This window comes from Loxodonta africana, chromosome 13 (assembly GCF_030014295.1).
Source record: "Loxodonta africana isolate mLoxAfr1 chromosome 13, mLoxAfr1.hap2, whole genome shotgun sequence".
In the NCBI taxonomy this organism is placed as follows: domain Eukaryota; kingdom Metazoa; phylum Chordata; class Mammalia; order Proboscidea; family Elephantidae; genus Loxodonta; species Loxodonta africana.
Window position 1 is genome coordinate 41,399,582 of NC_087354.1, and position 16,255 is coordinate 41,415,836.

The 16,255-nt window shown below is 46.6% G+C and overlaps 1 protein-coding gene and 1 non-coding gene across 2 annotated transcripts in view; both read right to left on the reverse strand.

The window, feature by feature from the left end:
- ARID3B (AT-rich interaction domain 3B) overlaps positions 1 to 16,255 on the reverse strand; it is a 56,436-nt gene that overhangs the window by 13,599 nt on the left and 26,582 nt on the right. Inside the window, exons 3-4 of the mRNA XM_064267273.1 lie at positions 12,043 to 12,114; positions 11,768 to 11,840 (exon numbers count right to left, since the gene is read on the reverse strand). Coding sequence (XP_064123343.1) covers positions 11,768 to 11,840; positions 12,043 to 12,114 — 145 coding nt within the window. The remainder of the gene's footprint in view (positions 1 to 11,767; positions 11,841 to 12,042; positions 12,115 to 16,255) is intronic.
- On the reverse strand, positions 8,399 to 8,504 carry LOC111751638 (U6 spliceosomal RNA). Its single transcript, XR_002786760.1, has one exon. It is a non-coding gene; the product is annotated as a U6 spliceosomal RNA (small nuclear RNA).

Here is a 16,255-nt window from a genome sequence, read left to right on the forward strand (position 1 = left end):
AAAATTTACGTAGGAAATGTTTCAAGCATATCCCAACAACTCACTCTCGCTCTTGTTAGTTGGGTCTTCTCACTATCCCCCCCGCAAGCTCACTTCTGCTACCCCATAAACCTAAAATGACCTGACTCCACAATATCCTTCAATGTCTACTTCCTCCAGGTAGTTTTCTACCCATCCCAGTTCACAAGGATTTCTTCCTTTCCAGAATTTCTATTGCAACTCTATTACAAGTTCAGCAAACAATTATTCTCTAATTGTTTCACCTACGTTTGCCTGGCTTCCCAGCAGGACTGAACACTCTGAAGGCAGGGATTGTCTTTCCTTCACCATGCCTTGAACATTCAAGTGTTTAATCAATTAATTTACCATGGAAATAAAAAGAAATGCTTCTCAGAGTCAAAGCAACCAGCTCCGTGGTAACCCACCTGGGAATCTTAAGCACATTTTCCTTATACTTCTGGTGTGCCTGCTGTGGTGTGAACTTTAAGTCAGCTGATAGTCCTGAACAGAAGCCACCTTGTCCTCTCAGGGCCTAGCATGGCTCATTGGGATTGCTACTATCCTTATTAAACGAACAGGGAATAGGGATCCAGAGTGGTTTAGTTCCTTGTTTTCCAGGTCCCACAGTAAGAGGACTTGCAAGTGATTCCATCGGGGGAAGGACAAAAGAATGGACAGCGAGTTAGGAAAAGCCATGACTTCACACAGCGGTGCCAGAGGGAAGGGGAAACAGGTGTTAGAAGGGGAAGGCAGCGTACAAAGAACAGATGCTCCTGAGTGTTTAAACCAACACAGCAAAGCTTACAGACAAGGGCTGGCTGGCCTTCTCAACTGTCACCTTGAGAGTCAGACACCACACGTTTTTGGAACTCCATTTGTGAACAGCTTTCAGAGTTGGCACGATTTTCTTTTAAATCTCTTCAATGATGGTCAATTTTCAAACGCGGAGGGTGAACTTTACGTTAGAAATGCACATCATTCATTTGGAGGGAAGCCAGGTAAACAGGATGAGTGACCAGGCTGTTTACTGTCTCTGATTGACAATGGGGTGTGGCCACAAACCATGATGGTTTTCTAGTGTGGCTTAAACTGCCGCTGAAGGCAACTCCCAGTGAGGAATCACAAATTCTGAGTAGTCACTGACCTAATGTCGAGACGTTTGAAATGGTTTCTTTGAAGAACAACACTGTTATGGATGCAGAAATTTCTTTAAAAATTAGCCTCTTTGTGGTCACACATCATGTGCCTGAATTAGACTGAGAATTGCTTAGGGGCAAGAGTAACAGTGGCAGATACAGGACTCGGGAAGACAAGGCAGGGTCAAAGCAGCACATGGAATCAAGGCTGTAAACCTAGCCAGTAAGTGACCTCGTCCCTGTACCACAAGGGGGAGGGACAGGCCACCCTGGGAACTGTCTCCCCACACCAGAGAGAAACTGCAGTCAAGGGGTGTGCTGCAGCACTGCTTCGTGGCTCAGCCCCACTCTGGGTGTATCAGGGACCCAGACTGCATGCTCCTCACCGGGATCCCTGTGCTTTGGTCAGGCACCCTGCATCTAGAAATCAAGTGATAAGGGACATCGGTGCTTTCTTCCCGTGGCTGGCCAGCTGTAAAGTTGCCAAGAGCGCCCAGTGCAGGCAGGCCCCCCCGTATTGTCAGAAGCCAGGCATATGCTAATCCGAGTGCTAGCTCTAGATGACGGTATGGTTTTCTCACTGTTAGGTTTGGACAATTACCCAGATAATTTAGACACAAAATCCTGCTTTGGATTTGATCCTTCTGAAAACTTAAGGGGGAGGCCGAATCCTCAGCGTGGTCTGTCTCTGCAGCTTGGACCTGGTAGCCAGGCCCTTGTCCAAAGCAGGTTTAACTATGAAGAAAGAAGGGGTGGGTGAAGGCCTCTTAGCTGAGTTTACCTCCCTGAACAAGGAAGAAACCAATACATAATGCTGGAGGACAACAGGTAGGGTGGGGAGACAGGTATATTCAAGCCTCAGTTTCCCCATCTGTGAAATGAAGAGTTTGGCTAGATGATGTTTACTTCTAAAGTCCTATGAGTCTATGAATAAAAACTGAAATAAATTTGATACCCACTGCCGTCAAGTTGGTTCCAACTCACGGTGTCCCTATAGGACAGAGTAGAATTGCCCCACAAGCTTTCCAAGGAGCAGCTGGAGGATTTGAACTGCCGACCTTTTGGTTAGCAGCTGAGCTCTTAACCACTGTGCCACCAGGGCTCCTTTAAAAATTTGATAGTTGTTATTATTACCAAAGGGAGGGTGACTTACGTTTTAGGAGCTTGCTTAAATTATGGAATAATATTGCCAGGTGACTTTGACACAGATGATTTGGGATCCTCTCCTGTGAAGGGGGCCTGTGTGGCTTAGTGCCAGATCTGTGAAGTTGAAGTCCACAAGTAATGGCTCCAGTGAGAAGTCTTTTGGGGAAGGTGGGGAGGGAGGCAGATCTCTAGCCTGCTCTCTGACCTGTATTGTATTTTCCCTTAACGAAGCCCTTCACTTGAGAGAAGACAAGCTCCTGCCCACAGTAAGTGCAAAAGCAAGCTGCAGAGGGCCAGGGGAGAGGCAAACTACCCACTGACGGGAGGCTGTTTGTGGCCACCAGGGTTGGCCCTGCTGGAGGCCGAATCTCTGCCCCCAGAGGGAGTGTGAGCACCTGATGGGGAAGCATGTAGCCTGTCAGTCACTGCTATCATAGCAGGAGCTAGGATTGAGGGTAATTAATCATGGGCTCCCTGACAGGAATCCTGAGCCTTATCTGTACCCCAAGAAATGCCACTGGTCTCCAGTTCCCTCCTCAATAAAGGAGACTGACAGTTTCAACAAAGAGGCCCCTTATCAGATTTCAGCCAGGGAACCTGAGGCAGCCTGAGGGTGTAGTGAAAGGCTTTTATGAGGGCCAAGGACCCAGTGAAGCTGCTGGGCTCCCAGGCTTTAACTCTCGTGGGTAGGAACGCTGCCAGGCACCCGCACTAGCAGGCCAAAGCTGCACGAGCTGTGGTCAGGAGCTTCCGGCACTGACCCGTGGCTAAACAAAAGCTGCTCCCTGGCATTCAGACAGCTGGGGAAGTAGCTGGGGCTAGAGGTGAGGAGAGCGGGAGAAGAGATGGCCTCCTCTGGCTCTAGAGACAAAGATGGGAGACGGCAAGAGTGTTGGAGGGAAAGTCACTCCTTCCCCACCACAGAGAACAGGGACATTCCAGTGAAGACCAGGAGCAACTGGAAGCAGGGACCCCAGACAGACCCACATGGCTGCCTTCCTGCCTCTTGGTCAGGGGTGAGGGCCCAAGACCCAGGGCGTGGCCCTGCCAGGGACCCTCGATGCTTTTTCCTGGCTTTGAAAATGGTCATTAATCACTGCCATAGCAAGACTGTCAAGAGAGCTGGGCTGCCAGCCAGGGAGCCTCGCAGAGTTAAGACCCAGGTTAAGGAGGGAATGTGTGCAGGCAGAAAGGCAGGCGGGGCTCCTTCCGCTCCTCTGCATGTTGATTCTCACCCTGCTCCAGCCCTGCTCTCCAGAACCCGGCAGAGAAGTGACTGGGGATTTTCTTCCCTGACTTGTTTATGCAGAAAATACCTTCCACCGGGGGAACTGGGCAGCAGTGCCTGGCAGTATGCAGCACAGCCTGTAGGCAGACTGTTCCACTCAACAGGGCAAAGGCGAAAGACACGCAAACATCCTCCTACTGGACTGATGGGCACCCATAAGCCCTCTACCTCAAATCACCCTCAAACTGGGCCCACTTTTTTGTCTTGAAATGTGTGTGTGCGTATGCATGTATATATATATGTGTATATATATAATTAGGAAACCCTGGTGGCATAGTGGTTAAGTGCTACGGCTGCTAACCAAAGGGTCGGCAGTTCGAATCCGCCAGGCGCTCCTTGGAAACTCTATGGGACAGTTCTACTCTGTCCTATAGGGTTGCTATGAGTCGGAATTGACTCGACGGCACTGGGTTTACTGGGTTTACACATAATTGAAATATAACTTATATATAGTGTAGTGCACTAATCTAAAGTAGATAGCTAAACAAATTCTTACATCCATATAACCCATGGGACCATTACTCGGAGCTGTGGTGGCACAGTGGTTAACAGCTTGGCTGCTAACCAAGAGGTTGGCAGTTTGAATCCACCACTGCTCCTTAAAAACCCGATAGGGCAGTTCTACTCTGTCCTATAGTGTCACTCTGAGCTGGAATCAACTTGATGGTAACAGGTAATCATTACTCAGATCAAAATACGGAACTTTTCTAGTGCCTTGGAAAACTCTCTCATGCCTCTTCCCAGTCAATATCCATCTTCCCACCCTATTCCACCCTGGAGGTAACCTCTGACATGTATCACCACATAAATAAATGGAATCATATGTATTGCTCTGTCTGGCTTTTTTTTTTTTTTTTGCTCAACGTTAGGTCTGTGATCATCCCAGTTGTGTAAAGCAGTAGTTCATTCTTTTTTTATTGGTGCGTAGTACTCCACTATACAACTCTGCTACCATTTATTTATCCACGCTATTGCTGATGGACATTTGTTTCTACTTTTTAGTCATAATGAATGGTGCTGCTATGAATATTCTTGCCTGTGTCTTTCAGTGAACATAAGCACTCATTTCTATTGGGTATAATACCTAGCAGTGGACTTGCTGGGTAAAAGGGTCAGCACATAAACGTTTTGCTTTAGTAACTACTACCCACAGATTTCTAACGTGGCTGTATCTATTTACACTCCCACCAGCACTGTATGGGAGTTCTCATGGCTCCACAACCTGGGAGGCTAATTTTAAATTCATCACTCTTTTTGATACTCCAGCACAGGCTAATTGCTTTAGGTGAATTTCAACAGTGTACCTCATGCTGTATTCTGCTATGGCTAATAATAAAATTATGGGTACGGTTGTGCTGTCTCTTTCCTAAAAGAGTTTTTATCTTCTGTGTACAGAGTTAGGAGATAACAAAATGAATGCCAAGGGCCTGTTGGGTCTTCTCTGCTTTGTCTCCTGCAGGATCAATAGACCTGGCTGGTCTGTCCAGGAGAAGGGGTGGCCGGCAGCCTGTGCGAGGTGCAACCACTCAAGGGCCTTTTGGCTGGGCACTGCACAGCTGTCCGAGCTTCTATTGCCAATCTGTGCCACCAGCCTCTCAAGACCCAGCAGAGTTTCCCACAGTGTAAGTGGACCAAACCCTCACTTCAACCTTCCCCTACACCAACTCTTGGACTACTCACTGAATATTCGCTCACCTTCAACAAAAGAGCTGAAACTGCCAAATAACCCAATTTTACCATGTGCTAGAAGTACCGATAAAGATTTCTAAGGAGAAAGGCTGAATTTAATGACAAAAGCAAGCTTTTCAAATTAATTGTGCCTTTCAAGAACCAACTCCCTTCCCATTACGGTGGATAACTGATAGCTAGTTATGAAGTACTAAGTGACTATTAAAAAAAAAAAAACACGATGTGTATTTATCAATAGCAGCTGTATCACCTGGGGAAAGGAAAAGACCTGCCCTCAGACAAAGGGCTAATCCTGATCCTTAAATATTAGAGTTTTAAACTTCGATTTGGGGATCAAGTTAGTCCATGAAGTCACGAGGCCTATTTCATCTAAGAAAGACAACATATTTCAACCTACCAGGAAGGGTGTCCAGAGCCACAGGCCATTTACTGCAAGATACAAAGAATACACCAGAAATTGCCTTACCACCAAAAGGCAAAGCAATATATGTCAGGAACATTTCCTTGCCTGAGATGGATAGATAAGCACACAACAGAAGGAAAAACACTCAAACTGCACTTTGAGGCAAGCCAAGCCTCTTTCCCACAGTAAATTCTTTGTATATACACATCAAAAACAGATCCAACAATCCATTTGGGAAAACCAAGGTCAGTTTGCAGCCTTGAACAGAGCTAGTGGGGGAGGGAGGGCAGCTCTACGAGTGAGGTCTGGACAAAACTTGTCTTCCACACTATCAAGTGTTTCCTTAGCTTTGCAGCCTAGTGTGCTCAGATGGGGCAGGGGCTGACAAGGAGAGCCTGGCTCATGGGCATCCTGGGTGTGTATAAGGTGCTTCTGTCTCTGGCGTACGTCATCCCCACCCTAAACTGCCCCAACAGATGGCAGTCTCTCTGCCACTGTTGAGTTAGTCACATCTGCCCTTTCCTGAGAGGCAAGCCTTACCCTCAGATGAAGACTTCTCCTGCACACAGAACTCTATTTTGTATTAATTAGCTAGATGCAGTCAGATCCTATACTCCACAGTGGCCTGGAGAGGCAGGCCACCTCCCTCTATTGGCTTGGGATACTGAAGGAGAGACAAGGGGTTGTCCATTGCCCCAAAGGGAGAAAGTGATGGACTTGCTGGTGTTATGGGCCAAGTTTTTCAAAGGTGTTGCCAAAGCAAGAAAGAGCACTGGCCTGGGAGTTAGAACACCAAGTTCTAATTCCGCTAGGTGGCCTTAGGTAAGTCACTTAACCTCAGAGCTGATTCTTTGTGGGTGATGATAACCTTTGCTCTGTCCTCCTACCAAGTGGAGCTGTGGGGAGTGGCAGACTAGAGAATGGGTTGAAACTGTGTGGGATGATAATAAAAAAAAAATAACAGCAAAATTATCATCACCATCATCCTGGCTCTGATGAGTTCACAGTTTTGTTTCACCCTCTAGGGAACAAGCCTTTCTTCCTCACTGACGAGGGGAGAGTGGAATCATGTATGTACAGCCTTTGTTTATCAGACTTCCAAATTAATCCCCCCCTTGGGCACTGGGAGACTAAATATCTCAGAAACCACCCATAGTGAGTTACATCAGCCAGAGATTATTTACAATCATTTGGATTTATTTCAGGCAAAGAAATGTGTGCGTCTTTACACACATACACACACACACACACACACACACACACAGAGCAAAAGATGAGAAAAAAGGGGCATCAGAGTTCTGAAATCTAACCAAGCCTTTCTAGAAAACATTTTGAGGGAAAACAGAATCAAGAGTAATTTGTTTAATTCAATTTGGCTTCAGTCAGTGGAAAAGGAAATACTTTATTCAGCAGGGGAATGGAAGAAGCACTTCTTGGGGTTTCTTTGTGTATCTGTTGCACAGGCAATTATTCTGACAGAAACTTGCTACTAACGGGGCTTTTTTTTTTTGGACATCTGACTAGGTCACTGTCTGTTGCGAGCTCAACAGACACAATCATGGACACAAAATACAGAACACACAACTTGGAAGGAACTTCTACCTAGACTACTGGAATCCTCTCATTTTATAGATAAGGAACTATGGCCCCCAGAGGGGGGTTTGCCCGAGACCATGGAGAAGGGTGGAATGTTAGCCCTGGCTTTGCACTGATCAATCCCGAGCTCGTTCCCCCACCACACGGCAGCAGCAGACAGACAGCGAGCCAGCCGATTCAGCATCTGCCTCGGCGACTCCGCTCCTTCTACATGGAAGGTTGCCCTGTGGTGGGGGAGGGGGTCACCAGGGTGCAAGTAGCCTCTGTCTAGCCTAGAAACCAAGGTGCCATGGGCTGAAAGGCCCATCTGTTGCAGTCAATTCACCCAAACATGTTAACAAGTGAGAGACCCCGCACAAAGCCTTAGTTACAGCCTTGTCCCCTGCTCCCACTGATCTGCTGTTTTATCACCTGCAGCTGCAGTCATTCAGGGCAGCCTGCTGTGTGCAGCCTCCCTCAGGGCCCTGTCTACTTCCTCTGCAGGGCAGCCTGCTGTGCCAAAGCTGCCAGTCCACTCACAGCCCCATAGGCGGCATGAGGCTCTGTACACCCGGGCCATTTTCAGTGGCTCCTGTGAAATCCACCATTTACCCTTCACGTTAGCTTTGGAGGCTGAGAAGCTGACCTGCTGCCGAGGTCTACCAGGCTTTTCCTTGGTCCCAGCTTACAAGATCTGACTCCTGAGTGACCCAGACACTCAAACTCAAGACTGACAAATAAATAACAAGCATCCAGGGGCCCTTAGTCTCACCATTATGTGAAGAGCAAAGACACCAAGCTTCACATGATCGAAAACGCAATCCACCCCCCAGACTTTTTTTCTTTTTGTTTGTTATCAATAGAGTTTTATTGATACAGTAACACTCACTCATGTACATATTGTCTCTGGCTGCCTTGATCCAGATCTTCAGGTCCACAGAGTTGAAAATATTTCCTATCTGGCCCTTTACAGAAATTTGCTGACCGCTGGGCTAGACAGATGGGTTCCCATCTTTGTGAGCTTGCTTTCAGTTTGGAAGAGGTGGTCAGGGAATATGGTTTACAGGAGCAGACAGCCAGGTCTTTATCCCTGCTGGGTAGGTTTGAACCACCAACCCTTTGGTTAGCAGCCCAAAGCTTAACCCATTGCACCACCACGGGAAAAATATGGAATGCTTCACGAATTTGCGGGTCATCCTTGTGCAGGGGCCATGCTAATTTTCTTTGTATGTTCCAATTTTAGTATACGTGCTGCTGAAGCGAGCACCCCCAGACTTCTTCAACCATCCACTCTAACTTAAGCCTCTCAGAATGAGTTTTCCAGGGAGGAGTTTTCCACACTGGCTGTCCTGCCTCAGCCTTCCCTCTCCAACTACACGCTGCTGACTGTAAGTGTTTTGAAAGCCCGGCTCTGAAGCCACTCCCTGGGCTTCGCCTTCAATAACTCAGCTATGTCTACAGGTTGAAGTGCTAACTTCTCAGTCAAATACTGCTCTTCACAGTCTGGTGCCAGCTGACCCGTCCAGGACAGCCCCTGAACTCAGGCCGCACACAAACGTTATCCCAGCCACGCACGAATGGCATGGTGTTTTGGCCTCCTCTGCGTGGTTTCCCCACTCCTGTGCCTCAGACATGCTGAAGGTGCACCTGCTCTCAGAGGCCTTCCCTGCACACCAGCCCAGGGTGAGGTCCCTGAACCCACTCAGTCACAAAGGACAGCCTGACTCAGGCCCCCCCTCCCACCCCCCAGGTACTGCTACCTGAGTGGAGGTAAGGTTATTTCCATGAAGGGTTTTTCTGCAGAGGAAATTTTAAATCTACAGGCAGTCCCTGGGTTACGAACAAGATCTGTTCTTAAGTTGGTCTTTAAGTCGAATTTGTAGGTAAGTCAGAACAGGTACATTCGGTTCTTATTTACTGTCTGTTAGTTAAATGTTTGTATTAGTATATAGTATATACATTATCTTTCTGTGCACACAAAACACTTAAGAAACACTTCATGTGTGTCACAAAGTAGTGTGTGTTCGTTATTACAAATCACTGTATTTAACTCAAATTTTTCATACAATAGGCTTTATGGCAGTCTGTAAATTGGATGTTCTTAACTCAGGGACTTCCTGTACTCTTTCTCATCCTTCTATTACAGCAGTTCTCAACAGGGGGCAAGTTTGCCCCCAGGGAGCATTTACAATATTCTAGAACATTTTGGCTGTTATGATTGAGGGGTACCACCAGCATCTAGTGGGTAGAGGCCAGGGATGATGCTAAACATCCTACAGAGCACAGGACAGTCCCCCAAAACAAAGGACTACCCAGTCTAAAAAATCAATAGCACCCAGGTTGAGAAACCCTGTATTAGGATAACTAACAAGCAGCCAGATGGACTGAATTGGTTTTCCCTCCTACTGGTGATGCCAATAGTGAATGCAAACAGTGAAACACCTAACAAAGTGCTCTGAAGACAGGAAGAAGATCTGCTCAGGGCCTGGATCACTAGAAACTGGTATTATCAAAGGGTGCCGCTCACTTCTGTTTTGGGTTCACTGAGAAATCCACTAGCTGGCAATCTGGCAGTTCCAGCTGCTGTGCAGCAGCAGGATATTCCGCAGGCTGCTCGCTGCTGCTGACCTTCGTTTACAGGGCAGCTGTCTGTCGGAAGCAAGGCAGATGCACCTGAAGTCTTGTGCAGCTCAGCCTCCCTGTGTGTGGCACACTGAGGCAGGAAAACTAACAGGATGACTCACACAGCAAACATGTGCTGAGTGGCTCCAAGCCTGGCCCCATGCTAGCACTGGGGACTCGCAGGAATGACAAAGTGGCTGTCCTCGAGGAGTTCCTAGTCGAGTGGGGACATATAGTAGTGAACAAACAATTACCCATCTTCACTCTTGGCTAGACCGATATAACTTCCATTTTCCTTTAAAAATCCTTCTGGGAAAGGAGAAAAGCAATAAAGTAGAAAATAAAGCAATGGAACTACACCGCTGATTAAAATCTATATTGCTATGGCAGTCCCTTTGAGACAGGATCAGCTCTTGGGTTTGCACCAGCTGGGCTTGTGAGGCTTGTAAATAATTAAAAGGTAATTGGAAGGGGAGACCAAAGTATTAAGTGGATTTCTCTCTCTCAGGGCAACCAGGGAGTTTCACTGCTGCCAGTCACATTATCTTTCAGGATTATATTCTTGTTTTTTCACTGACACAAGCAGCTCCAGATAACAGTTGGAGGGGTAAACTAATTAGGGCCTGCTTATGCTACTTTGATAAGCCTGGAGATTGGGGGAAACAAGATGCAAAACTTTCCATTGACTTTTTAAGCAAACCAGGAGTTATAGTCATGCCACTAAGAAGGCAATAAGGCTTTGGAAGGTAAAGGGGTAGAGAGAGGTGGGTGGATACAGAGAGAGAGACAAAGAAAGAAAGAGAGTTATCTCAGGGTATTTAGCTGCTGGGGGCAGCCATTATAGCTCAGCTTAGGGTAAAGAGAAGACTTTCATTTCTAGGTCTCAGTAAAGGACTGAGAAACCAAGGATGTGTGATCAGACACAAGCAGGAGCCTGGGAAGAGCATGGTGGGAGCAGCTTCCTCTGTGGCTTTGCCCTGAGGGTGATGAAGGTAGAATCGTGCCAGCCTGGGGTTCTGGCCATGTTTCCTGAGGGCTGACCGGGCTGGTGAACCCACTGCTACGACAGGATATAAAGCCAGGAAGTTGATTCACTGGACTCAAGGCTCAGTCACGCCATGGCCCAGAGTGGAGATGGCTATGGTAGGAGGCAGAGAGACTGTGAGAAGGATAGAACGAAAGAGAATCGGGAGAGTGGTTTATAAAGCAGATACCTACGCACCCACGGTTAAACTGCAGGAATGCTCCAGGCAAGTCAGAGAATGAAAGGGTCAAAAGGATAAGGAGAAACAGTTGGCCTTTGCTTTTCATGAATCATTTTAGACCCTCCAACAAACCCCTGTCATTGTTGTTAGCTGTCATGGAGTCCATTCTGACTCATGGCAACCCCATGTATGCAGAGTAGAACTGCTCCATAGGGTTTTCTTTGGAAGTAGATCACCAGGCCTGTCTTTCAAGGTGCCTCTGGGTGGGTTCGAACTGCCAACCCTTTGGCTAGCAGTCGAGTGCTTAACTATTTGCACCACCCATCTCTATTCTTCCATTTACATTGCTCAGTCTCCACGATGCTGGACGCACCAACAGGAGGCCTCCACATGCTAGTTTAAGTGAAGCCCAGGGCAGCTGTAAGGCTACGGCTCCAGAGACCAGTTAATTGCAAGAAGAGAGACAAAAACACGGCAGGGCCAAATTTGGATGATTATTCCATTCATTTTCTGCCAAGACCCTCTCTTCCCTCTTCAATCTTGTCAATTACTTGGCTAAATTCAGGTCCAACCAGCAGCAAATGCCTCTTATCCTCATAAAATGCTGGCACTTTGGGGGAAGGACGGCTAACAGCAACCTGTACACAGTAGGCATTCAGTAAATATTTACTGAATTGAAATGATGAGCAGATTGCACACTCACCCCTCTTCTGCATAAAGATGAAGAGATCATCCAGGAACTCCTTCCTTTCAGGATCACCATCCAATTCATACAGCTGCAACCCCCAACCCCCAAGAGAAAAACACAATGAGAAATTCCATCTTGCTGCAGGAAGTCTTATACCATATATACTGCAATCATCCAAATGACTAGAAATGTGACTCAGAGGCCACTCCTGTCCTTAGTCCTTGGAGATCAGAGAGAACAACCCACTGTAAAACTGCTTCTTTCTTTAGCAGAAAGGAAACACTACAGACCTTGGCAAAATCTCGAGAGATCTCTCTTCCCCGGCCTCCGTCGGCGTCATCACTCCAAGTCAAACCACCATTCTAAAAGGAAACAAAATACAAAGTTCAGAGGGGAATAGGAAGAGTGATAGAAAGCAGGGCAAGCATTTAGGGGAAAGATAAAGACCCTCAGGAATTGTGCTATCCTGGTTCACACAGCTAAGACCACTCAGATAACCACCTCTGCCACCTTTCCAGGGGCTTTTGTTGTTTTCAGTTATGGTTCCAAAACAAGAAGTAGTTGGGTGGAGGAATCACTCCATCTGTCGGAGGAGGGTGGGTGTTACTTATTGATAATCCTCCTAGTGGGGGCCTTACAGTCCAATTTTCTGAGGACTTGCTCAACCCAGCCAGGGAGCTGATCTTCTGGAAGTCATCACTCTGAGATGCGTAACTTTTCTGCAGGCTGTGAAAATACCTCACCTGACTTCTCACACAACACTAAGGGAGGGATAAAAGGCCAAAGGAGGACGGAGATGGTGCAGTTGTGGTCTCTCAGCCACACCTCATCGAAAGAAGCCCTAAACCTAGGGATCAGGACTCCCTAGCAATATCAGGGTCACATGGCCTGAGACTGTTTCCAAAGTACAGACACTCAGCAGCCCTAGGATGAAGGTTCATTGTCATTAGAGAAATAATAAAGACCTAATATTAATTCAATTGATTAGGTTAAGTCAACACCATTCAAATGAATAGCAGGAAATGGCAAATAGGCCTTTGTTCGTGCTCTTGGAACATGCTGCCTACCTTTCTTCAACTGGGTGACTCTTACTCCTCCCTCAAGACTCAAAACAGGTATCACCTTCTCCTCACCTATGCTCCACTAAGTACACTAGAAACAACTGGTATATATTTCTATCTGAGAATTTTACAGATTATTTTGAAATATGACACAACCCTGCCTGCTGAAAACAAAGAAGACTTGAGGAACTTGCTGATGAAGATCGAAGGCTACCATCTTTAGTGTGGATTACACATCAATATAAAACAAAAATCTTCACACCTGGACCAATAAGCAACATCATGATAAATGGAGAAAGACTGACGTTATGAAGGATTTCATTTTACTTGGATCCACAATCAACGCCTGTGGAAGCAGCAGGCAAGAAATCAAACGACATATTGCACTGGGCAAACCTGCTGCAAAAGATCTCATCAAAGTGTTGAAAAGCAAAGATGTCACTTTGAGCACTAAGATGCACCTGATCTGAGCCATGATATTTTCAATCACCTCATGTGCATGTGAAAGCTGGACAATGAATAAGAAAGACTGAAGAAGAATTGATGCCTTTGAATTGTGGTTTGGCAAAGAATACTGAATATACTATGGAGTTCCAGAAGCGTGAACAAATATGTCTTGGAAGTATAGCCAGAATGCTCCTTGGAAACAAGGATGGTGAGACTTTGTCTCACGTACTTTGGACATGTTATTAGGAGAGACCAGTCCCTGGAGAATGACATCAGGCTTGGTAGAGGGTCCATGAAAAAGAAGACGACTCCCTTGTGGTTGGCAACCAATGTCACAAAACACGTATTGTTAAATGAGAAACTAATTTGCTCTGTAAACCTTCATCTAAAATACAATTTAAAAAAACAAAAAAGAAGACAACCTTCGATGAGATGGATTGACATACTGACTTCAACAATGGGCTCAAACATTCAACGATTGTGAGGATGGCGCAGGACCCGACAGTGTTTCGTTCTATTGTACACAGGATCACTGTGAGTTGGAACCGACTTGATGGCACCTAACAACACCAGCATTTTGAAATTACTAGTCATCCTCACCATACTGTATGCTTCTTTAAAGCAGGAATATCGTATTTATCTTTGTATCCCTACATGGCATAAAATAGGCCTCAATAAATGTTTGATGAACTGTAATCATCGTTAAAGGCATTAACTAGTTATTTAAAACCATTCCTCAAAAACGTGCAAACACATACATCATACTGGAGAGTCAGAATGCTAGTCTCACAGTGTAACTCCGCTGCTCACCCAGTGGATGAGAATGGACACGGACTGCCACACCCTCTCATTTCTCCCCACAACCACAGGTGCACATGCACACAAAGGTATGTGTATGTATGTAGAGGTGGGTGCACATTCGCTCCCACACCACCCAGTTGGGTGGGGTGTGTAAATGGTAGGGGAGGGGTAGCTGGGGATGGGAAGCAGGGGTTTCTTGGTAAGACATTTTTTGGACTACACAGGTGTCTCATTCTAAAACCACGTCAATAAAATGAAAGCCTGGTCTAATTCTATTCTCTCCCACCTCTCCCTTTAATAAAGCTTGCCTGAAAGCAGGGGCTATTAACTCAGTTGTATTTTGCGGGCATGCCTTGCCTCTCCTACTCACTTCAGGGGGCTCTGAGATGTAGACCCACTTTCTGGTAGCAGCAATTCAGTACACAGTGAGGTGTGTATAACCAAGAAGAAGTGACACTCTGTCTGTTGAAATGAAACAGGCCACAGCACGTTGTTCCCCTGCTTATCTAGTAAAAGCTGTGTGCGGTGAAGTGCTCAGCAAACGCTATCTGACTGTGCACTCTTGGTCTACTGAGGCAGACCATGTTATAAACCACACCACAGCAACTCCAGCTCAGGGAAGCCAATGATCAAGAAGGAAGAACACTGTGAAAAACAGAACAAAAACTCACCCGACATTGTAATTACAGTCACCGGTGTCATTTGGTGGCAACTAGCACAATGAATAATCAGGATGAGTTATGCCTGTCAGGTCAGCAAAACCAGGCAGAGTTACACTCCCCCTTTAAAAAGGATGCAGTAGGTTGCCCTAATGCCCAGTGATTTTGTTTGAGCCAGTAATTCCTGCTGGAAAGTCAATTATCCCGGGAGCCCCATCGGCTGAAAGACATTTAATGGGGATCATTGCTGCTTCTGTTATGTCAGCTGTTTACTGTGGCAGCTCAATTCCCAACTTTCCCGTCAGAGATCTGAAGGCTGATTTTGTTCACAGGAGGATTCTTTCTCTATCGGTTACCGGTTACTGAGAGAGATGAAAACACAGATTTTTGCTAATTGCAGTAACTTCCAGGCACTCTGAATGCTCACTCAAAAACTATTTAACACTCAGCTGGGTTGAGAGAACAGAATCCACAACCCAGAATTTTGAGACAGGGCTTCCCACAGCAGGAGAGAAGTATAAAAAACAAGCTCGCCAGTGTGATCCCTGTGTGACTATGTGTGAAAACAAACACCTCAGTGCTAGCGCTGAGCTCAGGGAGCAGGGACAGAAATGCCCTGGCATGGGGGTTGGGAGCTAGGGCTCCTTTGGCTTTCTCCAACTCTACCCGAACTATAACAGGAGGGTCAGTCCTTGTACTAGTTATAGCGTGCTAAATGTGAGCCCCTTAGAGAGCTTAAAAATCTGCTTAGTAATAGCTCAGTGACCACAGAGGAGATGGAGACATGCTAGAACCGAACAGAAATGGGAAACTGAACTCTGAGCAATCCCACTGTTTGGCTATTCCCCAGATAGGTACTGTCAGTTACTATTTAAAGAAAATGTGGGGAAAAGAGTTGCCCAGGATTGGGGGTATTTTCCTCTGTCCATTTCCAGGGCAAGGATGGTCCATTACTTAATTTAAAATATTCCATCGGGGCTGATGGAGAAATGTCCCTGTGCATTACTTCCTTTGTCTTGGGACAGTTAAACTTTGATCAGGCCTCACAGGTTTTCTGGCTGAAGGGAGAGTCATTCCTGTACCTGCCCGCCCTTCACGGTCTAGCTGGAATGCCATTTCCTTCATGAAGTGCCCCTTACCTCTGCCCACGAGGCAGAATCAACGCCCTCCTCTGAGCTCTGTTGCCTCGTGTTCTGGTTACTTGTGCCCTGTCTATGCCCTCAGTCTGCAAGCATCCTGTGAGCACACAGAAGGCACTAAAGACATCTGCTGAAAGACAGGGATAGGTTCCCCAAGGGGACCCCCCACTCCCACAACTCCTCTGCCTTCCCTGTCCCTCTTTCATCCGGAGGATTACAGGCTTAGCTGGTCTCTAACTCCGAGCAACTGCTGTAAAACATCGCCTGTGTATGCAACTCAACTTTACGTGCAGGAGGCTCCTCGGCCTATCAACAAGGTCGGGGTATGACTGCTGGAAAGTTACCAGCCCGAAATAATTTTTTCTGGGATGCTGAGTATGGCTGACTGTGACTGTG